This window comes from Myotis myotis, unplaced genomic scaffold (assembly GCF_014108235.1).
Source record: "Myotis myotis isolate mMyoMyo1 unplaced genomic scaffold, mMyoMyo1.p scaffold_m19_p_8, whole genome shotgun sequence".
Classification (NCBI taxonomy): Eukaryota; Metazoa; Chordata; class Mammalia; order Chiroptera; family Vespertilionidae; genus Myotis; species Myotis myotis.
In genome coordinates, this window is record NW_023416390.1 from 31,125,528 (window position 1) to 31,143,677 (window position 18,150).

The 18,150-nt window shown below is 44.5% G+C and overlaps 1 protein-coding gene and 3 non-coding genes across 4 annotated transcripts; all 4 read right to left on the bottom strand.

The window, feature by feature from the left end:
• Positions 1-1,027: 1,027 nt before the first annotated feature.
• Positions 1,028-12,421, bottom strand: NCL (nucleolin). Its single transcript, XM_036319289.1, has 14 exons — positions 12,241-12,421; positions 10,978-11,091; positions 9,304-9,793; positions 8,711-8,914; positions 8,516-8,602; positions 8,181-8,322; positions 7,037-7,161; positions 5,375-5,498; positions 4,695-4,852; positions 4,052-4,175; positions 3,684-3,817; positions 3,031-3,157; positions 1,602-1,825; positions 1,028-1,498 (listed from the first exon to the last, which is right to left on the bottom strand). Exons 1-14 carry the CDS (start codon positions 12,256-12,258, stop codon positions 1,422-1,424), a joined length of 2,148 nt encoding a protein of 715 aa, XP_036175182.1. The 5' UTR covers positions 12,259-12,421; the 3' UTR covers positions 1,028-1,421.
• On the bottom strand, positions 2,843-2,977 carry LOC118662312. Its single transcript, XR_004969698.1, has one exon. It is a non-coding gene; the product is annotated as a small nucleolar RNA SNORA75 (small nucleolar RNA).
• On the bottom strand, positions 3,484-3,562 carry LOC118662323. The gene has a single exon (XR_004969707.1). It is a non-coding gene; the product is annotated as a small nucleolar RNA SNORD20 (small nucleolar RNA).
• On the bottom strand, positions 8,404-8,473 carry LOC118662322. Its single transcript, XR_004969706.1, has one exon. It is a non-coding gene; the product is annotated as a small nucleolar RNA SNORD82 (small nucleolar RNA).
• Positions 12,422-18,150: the final 5,729 nt, after the last annotated feature.

Genomic DNA, 18,150 nt, shown 5'->3' on the forward strand with positions numbered 1-18,150 from the left:
GATTAGTAACCAGGTAGTTAAGTCCACCTGCTTTTAAGAGTTGGCAGATTTAAAAAATCTCGGCCGTGCCCTAGCCTGTTTGGCTCAGTGGATAGTGCATCGGCCTGCAGACTGGTGTCCCAGGTTCAATTCCAATCGAGGGCACATGCCCGAGTTGCAGGTTCAGTCCCCAGTAGGGGACATGTAGGAGGTAGCCGATCAATGATTCTCTCATCATTGAGGTTTCCCTCACTCTCTCTCTGAAATCAAAAATATATTTTTTAAAAACTCAGCTGTCACCGGGGGTACTTTAAAGGTTTTCCTTGGTTTCAGAGGGAGAAACATGAGAATCATTGGTCAATTGTCTCCTGCATGCCCCCTACTGGGGATCAAGCCTGCAACTCCAGCATGTGCCCAGACCAGGAACTTAACTATGACCTCTGGCTCATACATCTTCACTCAACCATTGAGCCACATCAGCTGGGCTGGGGCACCATTTTTCAAGTAAATGTATGATGTCAGTCCCTTGACCCTAGACATCTCATCAGCCTTTAACTTCTAACAAAAGTGTGTGTGTGTTTGTGTAACGGGCAGGGAATGTTTAATAAGTCAGTTAGAATGTCTGGGTACTGCACATAGTGCAAAACCAAAGGCCTTTCTTATAGCTCCACCTAAGGTTGCTGGAAGATAGACCAAAAAATACCAGGTCCATCATCTATTGGATTGGTAGCTTCTTCCCCAGCCTCACAGTCCCCATTGGTCCATTCATCCAACATTAGTCACGGACTATTCCAGAATCCATACTCAGCATGTATCTAAGGAGGCCTAACCAAAGGGCTCCTGTTCCTCTTTCCTGAGCTTGTCAGAACACACTGGCCTCCCAAGAAGCCAGAGGAAACTTCCATTTCACCAAACTTGTGGCTGGAGCATTTGAAACCTAAGCATCAAGCATTTTCATCAGGGGTGGGATGGATCTGAAGTGGGTTTACCATGCTCCACCTTCAACAATATTCCAGGAGAAACACTCTAGGAAGTACAAGTCTGGCACCAGAGTTTAGGACTTTTAATTTGTCCCATAGCTGCTGAAGCAAAATTATGATAAAACGTTCTGCTTTCCTTTATATCCCAACACACACACAAAAAAACTATTTGTAGGAAAAAAATGGTTTTGTACACGGGGAAGAAACAATATAAATTCAAAACTTACAGATAAGGGTTAGCGCTACCACTCATCTCTTTAAAAAGTTTATACGAATATCCAGTCAAAACCAACAGGTTATCTCCTTTGAAATGTTATCTAAATGGATTTCCAAGTAGACCACAGGACTGTATACTGTCTTGGAATGTCCTTAGAAGGCTCTGTCATTGATCAGGTAACAGAGTAAAAACACCAGAGTCCTTTCTTTTTCAAATGGAAGAGGGAAAGACAGGGATCGAAGAAACTAATCAAACTTCGTCTTCTTTCCTTGTGGCTTATGGTCTCCCCCTCCTCCTCTGCCTCCTCGGAAGCCTCCTCGACCTGAAGGAAGAAGGGAAGACATCATTAAAGAACAGGTGCAAAGCTGCCAGGTCTCCCTCCCCCAGTGATAGTGACCACTGATGCGCACCCCAATGATCCTTACCTCCAAAACCTCCCCGGCCTCTGCCACCAAATCCACCTCGGCCTCCTCTGCCACCGCCTCGGCCTCCAAAGCCACCTCTGCCTCCACCACGACCCCCGAAGCCACCTTCACCCTTAGGCTTGGCCCAGTCCAAAGTAACTTTGTTTCCATCAATTTCACCGTCTTCCATGGCCTCCTTAGCGGCTTTGGCATCTTCCTCACTGTTGAAGTCTACAAAACCAAACCTAAAACACCAAATAAAATTATCCATTATAAAGCAAAGATATATGGAAAATACACTCTAACTTCATTCATTCCAGCAGGCTCTTCAAAAACGGAATCATTTTTCCCACTAGAAATGTAAATTGAATCCATTCCAGACCACTAAATGATTCCGTTTTAACCTTTCTTATACATAAAACATGGCTAACATATTGTTTTATATAAACAAACATTTCTCTTCTTACTTTTATGGAACCACCCCTACTGGCTTTATTTACTTATTTTAATATATATTTTTATTACTGATTTGAGACAAAGGGAGAGGGAGAGACAGAAACATCAATGATCAGAGAGGATCTGGGGATCAAGCCCACAACCCAGGCATGTGCCCTGATCAGGAATCGAACTGTGACCTACTGGTTGGTTCATGGGTCTATTCAGCCTTAACTAGCCTTAAATCGCTTTCAGCACAGGTTCCACTGGTGCAGCAACTTCTTTCTCAGGGATCATGGCCTCAGCCAGCTGCTTTTCATTTATCCAAATCAACAAGAGTTTTTCTATCTCTCCAATTTCCTGTGATCATTGTTTTTCGAGCACTTTCACACAGCAACATCAGCACTCTTGTTTTAAAATTATGCTAAGCTTCCATTTCACCAGCAAAACACACAAAAATATTCACAGCACAATTTCCTGAGATGCTAACAACTAGAAGTTTAGAGGTAAACTGATTTACATTCTCTCCTGTCTGTGGCCTGAGAGATGCTTTTTGTCATGCTAATGTATCAGCATAAAAGGGTTATCACGTCTAGATGAAAGGGCCTAGAACTGCAGTTTTGTTATTAGAAATATTTTTTTCTGTGAACAAGTTGGTCAAGAACAGAACTGTTTGAGGTGGGAGACATTTAAGAACTGAGGTTTGACTCATATATTGGACATCGATCCCCGAGAAAGTAGCCTTGCTCAATTGAGAAAAGACCAAAGTGTCAAGAGCAGCTCTCTCCAGAAAGTTGAAACTGGGTTTACTGACAGCCTAAATGCAAAAATGTCTCACAAAACAGCAGAATATACCTCTTTAGACAGGAGGCAAAATAATGCTAGCTCTGTGAATTGTCTCTTCTTCTCGTGCGAATCCATAAACTGCCACAGAGCGACAGAAAGGAGCTCATTGAGAAGACACACTAGATGAGAGGTCCCCACTCAGTGGACACTGTACCCTCCTGCACCTTACCCTTTGGAAGAGCCCGTCTCCCGGTCAGTGACTATCCTTGCCCGGACAGAGCCATCAAATGACTCCTTCAATGTCTCTTCCGTAGTCTCCTCAGACAGACCTTTGACAAATAGAGTTTTGGATGGCTCTGGGGAAGAACAAAAAATAATCATTCATAATGATGACATGGATTTATGTAATGTTTAGAATGACCACTAGCCAAGAATGCTTGTTGTATCGGAACCCTCAAGTGTCTCTATGAGAAAAAGAAGGTAATCTTAGACAACTAATACTTAATGAAATCAAAGGGCTTAAATCAACTGCTATCTCAAGTCTACTTTGACCACCAAAGCATATCTTTTACAAAAGCAGGAGAGCCAACCCAAACAAGTGAGACAGATCTCAAGCAGGAAGCTACAACCACTACACAGGGCAGTAAACCACGGGCAAATCTGTTGCTCAGAGCTGACGTGGCTGGATCAGAACTTGACTATCTAGAGGAATTTTCTTGGATTTCATCAATTATTTCTCAGATAATCAGTCATCATATCCAGTGTCATTTACTCAGCAACAACAGAAAAAAAAAAAGTTCACCTCTAGATCTGACCCAAGTTGAAGCATGGCACTGAGGAGAGCTATCCCCCAACCACAACACCCTGGTAATTGTAACTTACGGCTTCTTGCATTAGGCGATCCTCTGGGTCCTTGCAATTCCAGCCTGATTGCTCTGCCCTCAATTTCTCTTTTATTACAGGAATTTAAAGCTTCTTTAGCATCTTCAAATGAAGCAAATTCTATAAATGCATACCTGAGGATGAACAATATTTAGAATAAGTTACCAAGCTCGTGGCTCCTCTGCAATTGTACCTGATGCCATAAGCCTTTTCTCCCCGCTCAAGCAAATAAATGAGGCTCTTTATTTTATACTGATTTGTATAACTAAAAATGATTCAATTTCTAACAGACAGGGTTACAGGATTATACCTATTCAAAACACTCTTACAGCCAATGACTGACAACATAAAGATACAAATTACTATACCCTTTAGATTTGCCATTTTGGTTCTGGGGCACTTTGATAAAAGTTGCCTTTTCAAATACTTCCTGAAGAGTTTCTTCTGTTGCACTGTAGGAAAGGTTGCTTAAAACCAGAGTTTTTGATTCACCTACAAATAAAGAGATGCCAAATTAAAACTGTGAAACAGTGGTTCGCAACTTCAGTCACAGCTATATCTCGTTCTTAAGAATTTCTGTGCTTAGGAGAGTTAACATACTAATGTTGATGCAGATAGAATCCCATTTCGAGTGTCTCAATATACTGAGTACCTATAATGCACCGTTATGTCTGGCTTCCTTCCATTCCTGTTATTCAAAAGTGTAAGCTGACTACTGATCTATATCTTCCTAGAACAAAACTCTAATTTTAAAATTTACATTAAGTAAAATTTTAAAAATGTACATGAAGTCATTCAAAATATAAAACAAAGGAGTTAAACTTGTCTACGTTCTAATGCAAAATGATTTCATATAGCTCTCATTCAAAACACAGAATTACTATTACAAATAGAAGCATAACTTGCTTAACTACATCTACACTCAATCAGTCATCTTATATCAAATTCAAAGATGCAAAGGATTTCGCTCCATCAATTCTAGAACCCTGTAGGAAGCCCATAAATTCTTACCACTCCAAGTGCTGTTCTTTCCACCTCTATGGTCTTGATTTTGACCTTTCTCTCCAGTATAGTACAGAGAAATGGATCGCCCATCTATTTCTGTCCCTTGCTTTTCTTCCAAGGTTTTCTCTGCATCAGCTTCTGTCTTAAATTCAATATAAGCAATCCTGCAAAAGGGTGTTTTTTTTAAAAAAAAAAAAGGAAGAATTTGCTTGATTTTTAAAACCATATTAATTTTTTTTAATTTTTTTATTTTTTATTGATTTCAGAGAGGGGAGAGAGACAGAAACATGAATGATGAGAGAGAATCTGACTGGCCACCTACTACATGCCCCACACTGGGGACTGAACCTGCAACCCGCTGGCCTCAAACAGCGACTTCCTGGTTCACAGGTCGACGCTCAATCACTGAGCCATGAAGGTTGGACAATCATATTAATTTTTAACACAAATAATTGCCATTCCTTACAAAGCATACACTATATATTTTGTAATCCTTTTTTCACATTAACTCCTCTTTTAAAATCACTATAAATTAAGTACATTATCCCGATTGTACAGATAGGAAATTAAGGCACAGGTTATAGATTTGCCCAAATCACACATAGGAAAGTTGGGCCATTCCTTTTATAAATTAGAATCACATTGATTTATAAAACTCTTAACATTCCGATAGACACAAAACATACCCTTTACTTTTTCCATCCTTGCTGACTAATCTGATCTCCATAGCATCTTCAAACACTTCTTTTAATTCATCCTGAGTAACTTTATAAGGCAGATTTTTTGCCAACAGTGTTCTTGCATCTCGATCTAAATTTTAAAAAACACAAAATGAATTGGATGGGTTAAAAGACCTTTCTCCTTACCTCCAAGATACTGACCAAGAGAAAAGTTCTGTTTAATAATTTGGGGTCCTATAAGTGTACAAGACAGACACCAATAGTATGGCAATACAGCAGTAGCAAAACACAAGCTCCCGTCACACCCAACATCAAACTATGTGCTGGAAACTTGGAACTCAACCTAGTAGGTGCTTAGCAGTTTGTTTCAAAAATGTATTCTCGCCCTAGCTGGTTTGGTTCAGTGGGTAGAAAGCATCAGCCTAGGGACTGAGGATCCCGGATTTGATTCTGGTCAAGGGCACATGCCTGGGTTGTAGATTTGATCCCCAGTGGGGGGCATGCAGAAGGCAGCGATCCAAGATTCTTTCTCATCATTGATGTTTCTCTCTCTCCCTTCCTCTCTGAAATCAAAATATATACTTTTAAATATATTTTTATTGATTTCAGAGAGAAAGGCAGAGGGAGAGAGATGGAAACATCAATGATGAAAGAATCATGGATTGGCTGCCTCCTACACACCCCACACCAGGTATCGAACCATGACCTCCTGGCTCATAGGTCAATCTTCAACCACTGAGCCACACCAGCTGGGCATTTTAAATTTAGTCATGAGCAGCACTGGCTGGTGTGGCTCAGTTGGTTGGGCGAAGGCACAAGCCTGGGTTGTGGGCTTGATCTTCCAGGTGGCCGATTGATGGATCTCTCTCAAAAATCAATTTAAAAATCTTAAAAAAAGAGTCATGAACACATATGAAACATGACAAAGTACAAGAAAGACACAGAAATAGTCAGGGATTTGATCTAGTTCCAGTTAGGAAAGATCTCCCTATATTAGGGTATGCCTGTACATCTCAACAATTATATAATTTTTTAAATACATTTTTATTGATTTCAGAGAGGGAGGGAGATTAGAAACATCAATGATAAAAATCATTGATCAACTGCCTCCTGCACGCCCCACATTGGGGTTCAAGCCTACAATCTGGCCATTTATATGCCCTGACCAGGAATGGAACCCTGACCACCTGGTTCATAGGTCACCGCTCACTGACTGAGCCATGATGGCTAGGCTATATTTCTTTTGAAGGTTTTTTTAAAATTTAGGAAAAGAGGCATCAATTGGCTGCCTCCTGCACGCACCCCGCCCCCTCCCCCAACTGGGGGAATCAAGCCTGCAACCTGGGCATGTGTCCTGACTGGGAATTTGAACAGGCAACCTTTTGGTGCATGGGATGATGTTCACCAACTCAGTCACACTGCCAGAGCTAAACAGTTATTTTTTATTAGTCCATTCTTGCTTGCTGACTCAGGAATTTCTAGCACCAGCAAATACTGCCAGGCACTACTGTAAACATTTAACATTCTAATTTATTTAATCCTCACAAGACTGGGGGGGGGGGGGCGGGGGGGGGGAGAGAGTAATTATTTAACCTGGCCAGTTACTCTAGAAATATATCAATGAAGGAATTACCTCTCAGTATCACAATTACCTAAAGCAGTACATACCTTTTTTACTATCTTTTCCCTTTGGTTTTTCTAGTTTAATTTCATTGCCAAAGACTTTTAAACCAGTGAGTTCTAAGGCTTTTTCCAGGTCCTCAGCAGATTCAAAATCCACATAGCCAAACTTCCTTTAAGGTGATAAGGCAAAGGATAAAAATTACAGTTTTAAAAAAACAGAAGACCCCTCATTAACATGTATTCTAGATAAACAGCAACACTAATGCGATGGGGAAAACGGATTAAGTTAAAAAGCACCATACTCTATTAGCAAAATTAAGTAAGACACTGAAAACTCTGGATACAGACTGAGGTGTAAGTACCAAGACCTAATGCAGATCCACCTGAGTTTGTCTTTTTAAAAAATGTTTCATTGACTTTCCAGAGAGGAAGGGAGAGGGACAGAGAGCTAGAAACATCAATCTGCTGCCTCCTGCACACCCCCTACCGGGGATGTGCCTGCAACCAAGGTACATGCCCTTGACCAGAATCAAACTGGGACCCTTCAGTCCGCAGGCCAACGCTCTATCCACTGAGCCAAACCGGTTAGGGCATGAGTTCGTCTTTATTAACTATACTGCTCATAACAGCTAACAAAAGAACTTGTTAAAGCATCAAGGTAGGAGAATCCTATCTGGTTATTTGTATCTAATAGTTTCAAATTAAATATTTTTAAGAATAAAAGCTTGCCGAAACCAGTTTTGCTCAGTGGATACAGCGTCGGCCTGTGGACTGAAAGGTCCCAGGTTCGATTCCGGTCAAGGGCATGTACTTGGGTTGCAGGCACGTCCCCAGTGGGGGATGTGCAGGAGGCAGCTGATCGATGTTTCTCTCTCATCGATGTTTCTAACTCTCTATCTCTCTCCCTTCCTCTCTGTGGAAAATCAATAAAATATATTTTAAAAAAAGAAAAGAATAAAAGCTCATAGCTTATTAAAAATTATTTTGTGCTATATCAAAAGTTAAGGGAGATTATGGAAACTTCAATTGGGGAAGGTCATACAATTTAATAATCTAAGTAACAGTTCATTAATGTCTAAACTTTGAAGACACATTCATGCTTAAGAGTAAAGCACTAATGTTCTAAAAAGGGAGGGAAAAAAGCATTAGCAGACCCAGGAGTACAATGGCTTAACTTCCCCATACCTACCTGGACACACCAATTCTGACATCCACAACAGCAAGATCGTTTTTAGCAAAAACATCACTGATACCCGTTTTTAATTCAGGAGCAGACTTGTTGAAGTTCAGGTTTCCAACAAAGAGATTGAAAGCTGTAGTCGGTTCTGTGGCTGCACAAAAAATTAACTCAAATTAATCTGATTTATAAAGTATGGGATGAATTTGATTTCCAACATAAATTTCTATACATAGCACATCAGCATACTGCAATGTAACATCAGGTTTCAGTATTAAGTCCCTTTTTTGTTCATCACTTGTGCTATTAGGTGCAAATCCCTCCCCCTCTCCATTCTGACAAGTTACCTTCCACTTTCTGTTTCTTGGCCTCAGGAGCAGCTTTCTGTTTGGCCATTTCCTTCTTTCGTTTTCCAGGTGCTTCTTTGACAGGCTCTGGACAAGATTTCAAACAAACTGTGTTATCCATAAGTAACCACACATATTCAGTATCTTCTTTAAATAAAACTCATACCAAATCACTTTAGAATCTAGCTCAATTACCTTCCTCCTCCTCTTCCTCATCATCCTCGTCTTCATCATCTTCATCGTCCTCCTCATCATCTTCATCATCATCATCATCATCCTCATCTTCATCGTCCTCCTCATCTTCATCCTCAGCTGTGCTCTTAGCCTTCACAGGAACAGCTTTTACAGGAGCTTTCTTGCCTTTGGCTGGTGCAATCTCCATTGGTTCTTCTTCAGAGTCTGAAAGAGAAGCTTCCTAGTCAAAAACTCAGAATTATCCCCAAACCAACATAGTTTCAGATAAATTTAGAGGAAAAAAAAATACATAATACTGTGCTTAGTAGTTATAGCAAGAATTAACAGATTACTTGGAAGCAAAACCCTATATCATGAAAACTACTCATAGAATGTGCTGTGTTAAACATTTTCTCAGAGACAGGCAATCATTCATGGCTAACTAACACCCTAATATACAACCAGCATGGAAAATCCCTGGGAGGATTTTTATCTAATCCCCATGGTGTCATGGAAGGAGTATGTCTGCATGTTGCCCACCCACTCCACAACCTCACCCTAATGTACCTTGCAAACAAGAGAAGAGCCCAAGAACTACCAATAGAACGCCTTACCATCTTCTTCATCATCATCATCCTCATCTTCATCCTCATCTTCGTCATCATCCTCATCATCTGAGGCAGGAGCAGCAGCAGTAGCTTTCATCACTGCTGGCTGAATTTCATCCTCATCTTCATCCTCATCCTCCTCATCGTCATCATCCTCCTCTTCACTGTCGTCATCATCTTCCTCATCACTATCTTCCTTCTTGGCATTCTTGCCGTTCTTTGCTCCCTTGACTGGGATGGCTGCTCCCTTCTTACCAGGAGTCGCTACCAATGCTTTGCCTGGTGTGCCTCCCTTCTTACCAGGTGTGGCTAATGCTTTGGCTGGTGTAACTGCTGCCTTTTTGCCAGGGGTTGGCACAGCCACTGCCTTTTTGCCAGGGGTGACAACTGCTTTCTTGCCTGGTGTGGCAACTGCAATCTTTTTTGTTGGGGAAACCATCACCTTCTTTCCTGGAGTTATGGTAGCCTTCTTGCCTTTTTTCTGAGGAATGATAATCTGTAAATTAAATAAAAATAAACATGAGTCTATTTTTAAACTCAAAAAGTGAGCATTGGTTCCCACATAAATGAGTGCTAAATTCTGGCACTACCTCTGGTTCAAGACCACATAGTATTAGGTATACACTAGCATGTTAAGCTATAGCATCATGTTACATGTCCTTCTCTGTACCTATGAAATCACAGTCCTCATTTTCAGGTAAAATATCCAATCATAATGAACCCTTAACACTTCAAATACCTCTGGACCCAGACTTGTGAATTTCTTTACCTCATATTGTAATTGCTTCGGCTTTGGCAAAGCTCTTCACCTCGCCCAAAAGTACCCAAATGCAGTCTAAAAATAGACTATCTGGATCTCATCTGCTACTGTGTGGCCCTAGGAAAGATTTTTTAAAGCCTCAAATTTTTTTCTCTTCTGACAATGATAACTAATGTTACATGTTGTTTTAAGGATTATGAATTTCTGTAACTAAAAGCTCTGTTAAGTGTTATTAAATCATTTGGGGAGGTGGTATAAAGTTCACTGAAAGCTCAGTATTAGGACCAGAGATAAAATGAGTATCAAATAGGCTGGACAGTCCTTGCAAAATTAATATGAAGAGTGAGCAGTTAGCTTGATAAAAACATTATCTACATTCAAGTCACACTCAAAGTTACTTCTTGTTGACCATCAGTTTTATCAAGTTATGTGTTAAAATAAGACTTGTAGTTGTCTTTACAGTAAGCAACAGTAGCCAGGAGTACCAGAGTGTCATTGTCAGCGCAAAGGGAGCTGGCGTTCCTCCCTCCACATTATAAAATGTGACTAGTGTTACAAAACTCATACAAAAACACAGAGACCTGCTTGGTGGCTAGAAAAGGAATCTGGTAGGACTGATCTCAGACCTGAATATAATGCTCAGCACCGCCACATACAAGACAGCTAGCTGTCCAGGCTGTTTCCTCATCTAGTATGTGAGGCTAGCATGTTGAAACTGGAAAAATGATTTAATACATCATCATGAGGAAGAGGCTCTAGTCTTTTCTCTCAAGCTCATCCAAATACTTGCCCTTATAGTAATTTTGACACTCAACCATTACAACAGGGCATGTATGAAGGAATACAATCTTACCTTTGCCAGTATTTTCACGCATACAACACGACTGTACATGACTCTGCATTAAATTGTACATAATTACCTCTTCTCCACTGCTTTCATCTTCTTCATCTGACATTTCCTCATCTTCACTATCTTCTTCTACCTCCTTTGGAGGAGGAGCCATTTTCTTGGGGTCACCTTGATTTTTACCAGCCTACAACAGACACGGTCATTAGCACATTACACCTCCCACATTTTTCTCATTCTTCATAGTACAATGGTCATCTCCCTTTCTCAGAACCCACTTTTCATTCTGTCAATTACAAATAACATAAACCAACCCTAGGTAAAAAGGCAATTTCAAAGAAATCATCTCCCTCTTCCTATTGCCTTAAGCACACCCGTTTTAAAATTTATACTTCCAAAATCTACTCTTATATCAGGCACAATTTCTTAATACTCACTAGCCTACAATGGAATCATTTTAATGCCAACAACTCAAAACCTCACCCGGGGAAAACTGCCTTAAAAAACCCTTTGATGATGGCAGTAGAGGTGTCCTAACATATGCTGACAGATTTGACTGTGTAGTGAACACGTGGTGCAATACACAGCTCTTGTAACATAGAAACCCACACTTAAACCCTTTATGTTCATGTTGACCAACGTCACCCCAATAGTTTGAGGAAAAAAAGCCTTCAGTAAATTCTGGCACCTTATCCCACCACTCCTCTGACGTTAAATCAGGGCAACATTAAAGAAAAATCACGTCTTTAAGACCATTGGTCTTACAATTTTCCTTTCCCGGGGAAACCCCGCCCCAGGGCCACGTGGGGCCATCTCCACCATGTGCGCGCAGCCAGGCACAGAGAGCACGCGGCGGGGCCTCCTTCCGGGGTGCACCTCATAGTTAAGATCCTATAGGCCACGGGCCTCCAAATGAAGAAATCCCGCCGCTCCCCACCTCACGGAACGGTCCCCTCCGGAGACGCCAGGACCCACGCGGCACGGCCCACGTGGCGGGCCGCCCGCCGAGGCACGTGCGTCAGGAGGCGGTGTCCCGCTCGCACCGGTCCCAGGAGTTTGGCCTCATCCCTCTACCGAGGCGCAGCGCCCCCTCGGGACTACGCTCAGTCCCGAGGTCTTTCCACGCCGTTTCAGCAACACCTGCAAGCTCTCCACCTCGCCAAAAAAGTACCCAAAAAACGCGAGACCTCCGCACTGCTCACGCGAGACTTCCCGCAGCATGGCGCCCTCGAATGCGCCTGGGACGGCGCGCAGGCCCTCCTCCTCGCGGCGCCGCGCGCGCGCTCCTCAGAAAATAGGCCTCGGCGTCCGTGATTGCGCGAGGAAGGCCTCTTACCTTTGCGAGCTTCACCATGGCGGCGGCTTATGAGGGTGGAGTGTGTAGCGGGTGAGTGGCGCAGATGTGCCCAGAGGAACCAAACGGCGTCGATGGCGGCCGCTGGTACTGAAGAACCGGAGCGCGTACGTCTCGCTACCAGCTAGAGCTCGAGACTGAGGCGAAAGACTGAGCCTGCCCAGTAATCCCCTCTGGAAAGGCGACGACTGTGCCCTCGTGACTCCACTTCAACCAATCAGAGTTTGCGCTCATCCCACGAGCCAATTGCGAATCTCTATCGAGGACGTCGCGGGGCGGGGCCTGGGCAGGAGTGGGCGAGCCATGGCCGCCGGAGGAGAGGGTGGAGATTCCGTTTCGGCGGCCTGGGGGGAGGGTCGCTTTGTGCAAGGCCGACGTTGATTGGATGGTGGGCGCGCGGTGACCGAAGCGCCCCTCCGCGGAGCCTGCGCCTTGGGACGGACATTTTTTGGCGCCGCGTGTGTCGATCTCGGCGTGCCGTGGGTACCGGCCCTCTCCTGCTCCCGGTGTATCGGGATCCTGTCGACTCGGGCAGAGTTTTTCGATATCCCCGCCCCGCACCCCATGCTTAGCCTCTCGGCTGCCATGGAGAAAGGAATTCGCCTATATTTCCTTGACGAGCCCGAGACCTGGGTTCACAACGCCGGAGTGGCAGGTGATTCCTTCCCGGGCCACGCGCCTAACGTTGCCTCCGGAGAGCTGTGCATAAAGGCAGCCGGGGCTAGTGTGGGAGGCAACCAATCCATGTGTCTCTCTTGCATTGATGTTTCTCTCCCACTCTCCCTCCCTTCCAATCTCTGAAAAGAAATGGGGAAAATACCTCCAGGTGAGGATTAAAAATAAACAAACAGTTCAAGCAGGGAATTGGTTCCAAGGTTAATAGAATTGCTGAGAAGCCCAATGGGACCTAAGACACAAGCAGGAAGTTGCTGCCACCCACAGACGACCCCTTTCCAGGGATCAGGAAACCGGCCTCGGGCGCCAGAGTGAAAGGACCTGGCCGTGGCCTCCTAGAGGCGCCTGAGAAGCTCAGAGACGCGGGACTCAGCCCTCAGCTCCCCGACTGTGCCAGCGACCAGGGACCCCTGAGCCTGCAGGAGGGCGGGTCCTGGGCCAGAGTCACCGACCCTGACTCCCCTGCTGCACCTCCCAGTCCAGGCCCTGGTCAGCTCCCCCTCTCCCTCCAGGAGGCCGGCCGGCTGGAGAGGAGTCCTGCCTGCGATGCGCAGGCGGGTGTTTCTAACCGTACTGCTCGGCGGCAGCAGCTCGGAAAACCTCCCAGGAGCTCCAAATGGATCTGGCCTCTGGTTGCCATCTCCCCGGCATCTATTCCCTGTCTTCTCTCCAGGGATCCTCGCTTCTCCCCCTCCCCCTCCCCCAGCATTTACCCATTTTCCACTTCACGGGGAGAAAGCAGACCTCCCGGGTGTTCCCACCTGGGAGTTGCAGACAGCCCTGGTCCTTAGCTGTCCCCTCCAGGCCCCGGGAAGCTGGAGGCTCTCTAAAACAGCGGTTCTCAACCTGTGGGGCGCGACCCCTTTGGGGGTCGAACGACCCTTTCACAGGGGTCGCCTAAGACCATCGGAAAACACATAGATAATTACATATTGTTTTTGTGATTAATCACTATGCTTTACGTTCAATTTATAACAATGAAAATACATCCTGCATATCAGATATTTACATTACGATTCATAACAGCAGCAAAATTACAGTGATGAAGTAGCAATGAAAATAATTTTATGGTTGGGGGTCACCACAACATGAGGAACTGTATTAAAGGGTCGCGGCATTAGGAAGGTTGAGAACCACTGCTCTAAAACAATGTTCTTTCACTGGGGACAGGGAGCCTCTCTCTGCCTCACCCTCACCCTCACCCTCCTCCTCCTTTCCTTCTCTTGTCCTTCACCAGAGCAAGCTGCAGGGAGAGGAGAAAAGTTGCTGCCAGTCCCTCTCAGGACCCCAACACCCTCTTGGTTGCTAGCCCAAAGGACACTAGTGAACCTTCTCTTTCTGCATCTCTCTCTGGCTTTTTCCTTGACCGTGTCCTCCATGGAACGTTTCCCCTGCCTCCTTTCCCTTCCTCCACCCTGTAAGTTCCCTCCTTGGATAATGCCCTTGACTCTGTGGTCTCAACTCCTTCTGTATATACCCCTACCTCCTGCCCTCTGCTTGGGGCACCTGCTCTGGCAGCAGCCGTGACTCCACCTCCCAGTGGAGAGCTGCCCCCCCCCCCCCATGGTGCCCAAATGGTGTTCCTCTCCAGGAACAACTTGCCTCCTGGGATCCAGAAAGCTGCCTTTGGTGTTCTATAACTCTTCACATTCAGAACGTCACAAACTGAATGTCACAGCTTCTTCCACCCGAACGGCCATTTTTCATATCTCGTTAAATGAGACACAGCAGCCAGCCCTCTGTGCCAAGAGCCAGATGTCACCTTAGACCCAACCTCACCCTCTACTCCCACAGCAGGGGCTTCCCAAGGCCTGGCCTTCGGACGTCTTTGGGATCCGTCCACTACTCGGGCCACTACTTCCATTTAAGCCTTCATTTCCTGCCTGGATCAATGCAGCAACTCTGAACCAGCCTCCCCAACACCAGCCTCCCTGGCACCTGTAGCGTAATCCACCACACTGCACACACCTGGTTTTTAAATCAACGGTTATGGGTTATGGGTGCGTATGCTTCATGAGGTCACGTGGAATTCATCCTCTACACAGTGTCAGCAAATGACTGGTGCTCAGTAAATGCTGATTCCATGAATGATGGCTTAGAGCGGTTGGAGGAATGTCAGGATAAGCCAGGGAGGTCCCAGGAACTCTGGTGGGTGTTCCAGACAGTGTGGCATCACAGATACTCCAGAGAACAGGGCACCTGCTCTAGGTCCTCCAGCCTCACCCCAGCCCATGGCCGCCTTGCCTGAGTGGGAGCAGGCTTCCCAGCAGAGGACTGTCCTTCCTGAATCCCCACTGTTCCCCGCCTGGGCCTCCGCTTCTGTTCCTGTCCAGTCCTCCATCTGCCCTCCTGTGCAGAGGATTGAAAGAAGGTGAGGTTGAAAGTAGCTGAGGGTCTGGACCTCAGCCTTGCAAATTCAGAAACCTGAAATTTTAAAAGATCATTTATACCTCACACCCGTTAGGATGCCTATTATTTTTAAAAAAAAAAAAAAAAAAGCCCTAGCCAGTTTGACTCAGTGGATAAAGTGTCAGCCCAAGACTGACGGGTCCCGGGTTCCATTCCAGTCAAGGGCACATACTTCGGTTGCAGGCTCCATCCCCGGCCCCAGTGGAGGTGTGTGCAGGAGACAACCAATCCATGTGTCTCTCCCATCCATGTTTCTCCCTCTCTGTCTCTCCCCCTCCCTTCCACTCTCTTTAAAAATCAATGGAAAAATATCCTTGGGTGAGGATTAACAAAACAAACAAAACAAAAGAAGTGTTGGTGGGGATGTGGAGAAATCGGAACCCTATACTGTGCTAGTAGAAATGTAAAACAGTGCAGCTTCTTTGGAAAATAGTCTGGCAGCTCCTTAAATGCTTAAACAGAGTTACTGTATAATCCCGCAAATCCACTCCTATGTATATACCCAAGAGAAATGAAATCTTATGTCCATATAAAAATGTGTACATGCCCTAGCTGGTTTGGTTCAACAGAGAACAGAGCAGTGGTTCTCAACCTTCCTAATGCCGGGACCCTTTAATACAGTTCCTCATGTTGTGGTGACCCCCAATTTCATTGTTAAAAATCGAACATAATTAAAGCATAGTGATTAATCACAAAAACAATATGTAATTATATATGTGTTCTCCAATGGTCTTAGGAGACCCCTGTGAAAGGGTCGTTCGACCCCCAAAGGGGTCGAGACCCACAGGTTGAGAACCTCTGAGATAGAGCATTGGCCTGCGGACTGAAGGGTCCCGGGTTTGATTCCAGTCAAGGGCACATGCCCGGGTTGCGAGCTCGATCCCCAGTAGGGGGCCTGCAGGAGGAAGCTGATCAATGATTCTCTGTCATCATTGATGTTTCTATTTCTCTCTGAAATCAATAAAAAATATATAAATATATAATTGACTGGGAATTGAACCATGACCTCCTGGTTCATAGGTTGATGCTCAACCATTGACCATCGGTCAGGCTGAATTGTACACTTTTGTGGATGAAAAAAGGGTTCTGTGGAAAGTAACCTCACAGGATGGTCTGATCATAAACTCCTAACTGGGCAGCTCATGGTGAGTAGTCACAGCCCATATCTATAGCTTTGTTTTTTATTTTTATTTATTTTTTTTTTAAAATATATTTTATTGAGTTTTTACAGTGAGGAAAGGAGAGCAATAGAGAGTTAGAAACATCGATGAGAGAGAAACATTGACCAGCTGCCTCCTGCACACTCCCCACTGGGGATGTGCCCGCAACCAAGGTACATGCCCTTGACCGGAATTGAACCTGGGACCTTTCAGTCCGCAGGCCGACGCTCTATCCACTGAGCCAAACCGGTTTCGGCTATAACTTTGTTTTTTAAATATGTTTTTATTGATTTTTAGAGAGAGGGAAGGGAGAGGGAGAGATAGAAACTTCAATGATGAGAGAAAATCATTGATGGACTGCTTCCTGCATGCCCCCTACTGGGGATCCAGCCTGCAACCCGGGCATGTGCCCTGACCAGGAATTGAACCAGGGACCTCAGGGTGGATGGCACCACACTTAACCAACTGAGCCACACTGGCCAGGGCAGGCCTACAACTTTTTAGTAAAGGTTTATCTTGGCCTTAAACAAGCCCTGTCCATTGTTTCTGTGCATCTAGGTTAACACATTTTTGAAATAACCACCTCAACAGCACATAATTATTACATAATGAACTATCCTATAATCCAGTCCCTGCCTTCTTTCCCACCTCCATGTGCTCTCCCTTATTTTCCCTCCTTAATTTCTTCTTTTTTTTTAAAAATATATTTTTTTGATTTTTTACAGAGAGGAAGGGAGAGATAGAGAGATAGAAACATCGATCAGCTGCCTCCTGCACATCTCCCACTGGGGATGTGCCCGCAACCCAGGTACATGCCCTTGACCGGAATCGAACCTGGGACCTTTCAGTCCGCAGGACGACGCTCTATCCACTGAGCCAAACCGGTTTCGGCTTCCCTCCTTAATTTCAAGTGCATACAAAAAGCTGCTAAACTGTTATTTTCTGGAGCCTTTGAGATCTTGCTCCCCAGTATGTCGTCTGTTTGGTTCAAATAAACTCATAAAACTTTTCCACAGTTTCAGACGTTTTTTACATTGACACTTTAAAAGGGTGACTAAAAATAAATAAATAAATAAATAAATAAAATGGCCCTAGCCAGTTTGGCTCAGTGGGTAGAGCTTCGGCCTGCAAACTAAAGGGTTCCGGTTTTGATTCCCATCAAGGGCACGTACCTTGGTTGCAGGCTCCTCCCCAGCCCAGGCCCTGGTTGGGGGTTTGTGCAGAAGGCAACCAATTGATGTGTTTCTCTCACATTGATGTTTCTCTCTGTCTATCCCTCTCTCTTCCACTCTTTCTAAAAAATCAGTGGAAAAATATCCTCAGGTAAGGATTAAAAAAGAAAAAGGTGACTATTATGGCATATGAATGATATCACAATAACAAATTTTATATAAAAATATATGAAGTTCAAGGAGAAATACATGAACCATGACCATTATTTGGAGGCCTGCAGTGGAAGCTGAATCAGAGATAGCTTGGCAAATTTGGAAGGCCAATTGATGACCTTCACAATATATCCAGAATCCCAGTCCTCCTCAGCATCGCCACACTCCAAGACAGTGAGATCTAGTCCCAACTACCCCCTCTGCTTTCCAGCCTCATGGCTTTCTTTGAAATCTCTGGATTCACCCAGGTACACTCTCACTTC

Coding starts and splice junctions, on each gene's coding strand:
- NCL (XM_036319289.1), bottom strand. Junction 8,915..9,303: donor TGATGATGATGAAGAAGATG/GTAAGGCGTTCT, acceptor CTTCTCTTTCAG/ACTCTGAAGAAGAACCAATG. Junction 8,323..8,515: donor CAAGAAACAGAAAGTGGAAG/GTAACTTGTCAG, acceptor TTTTTTGTGCAG/CCACAGAACCGACTACAGCT.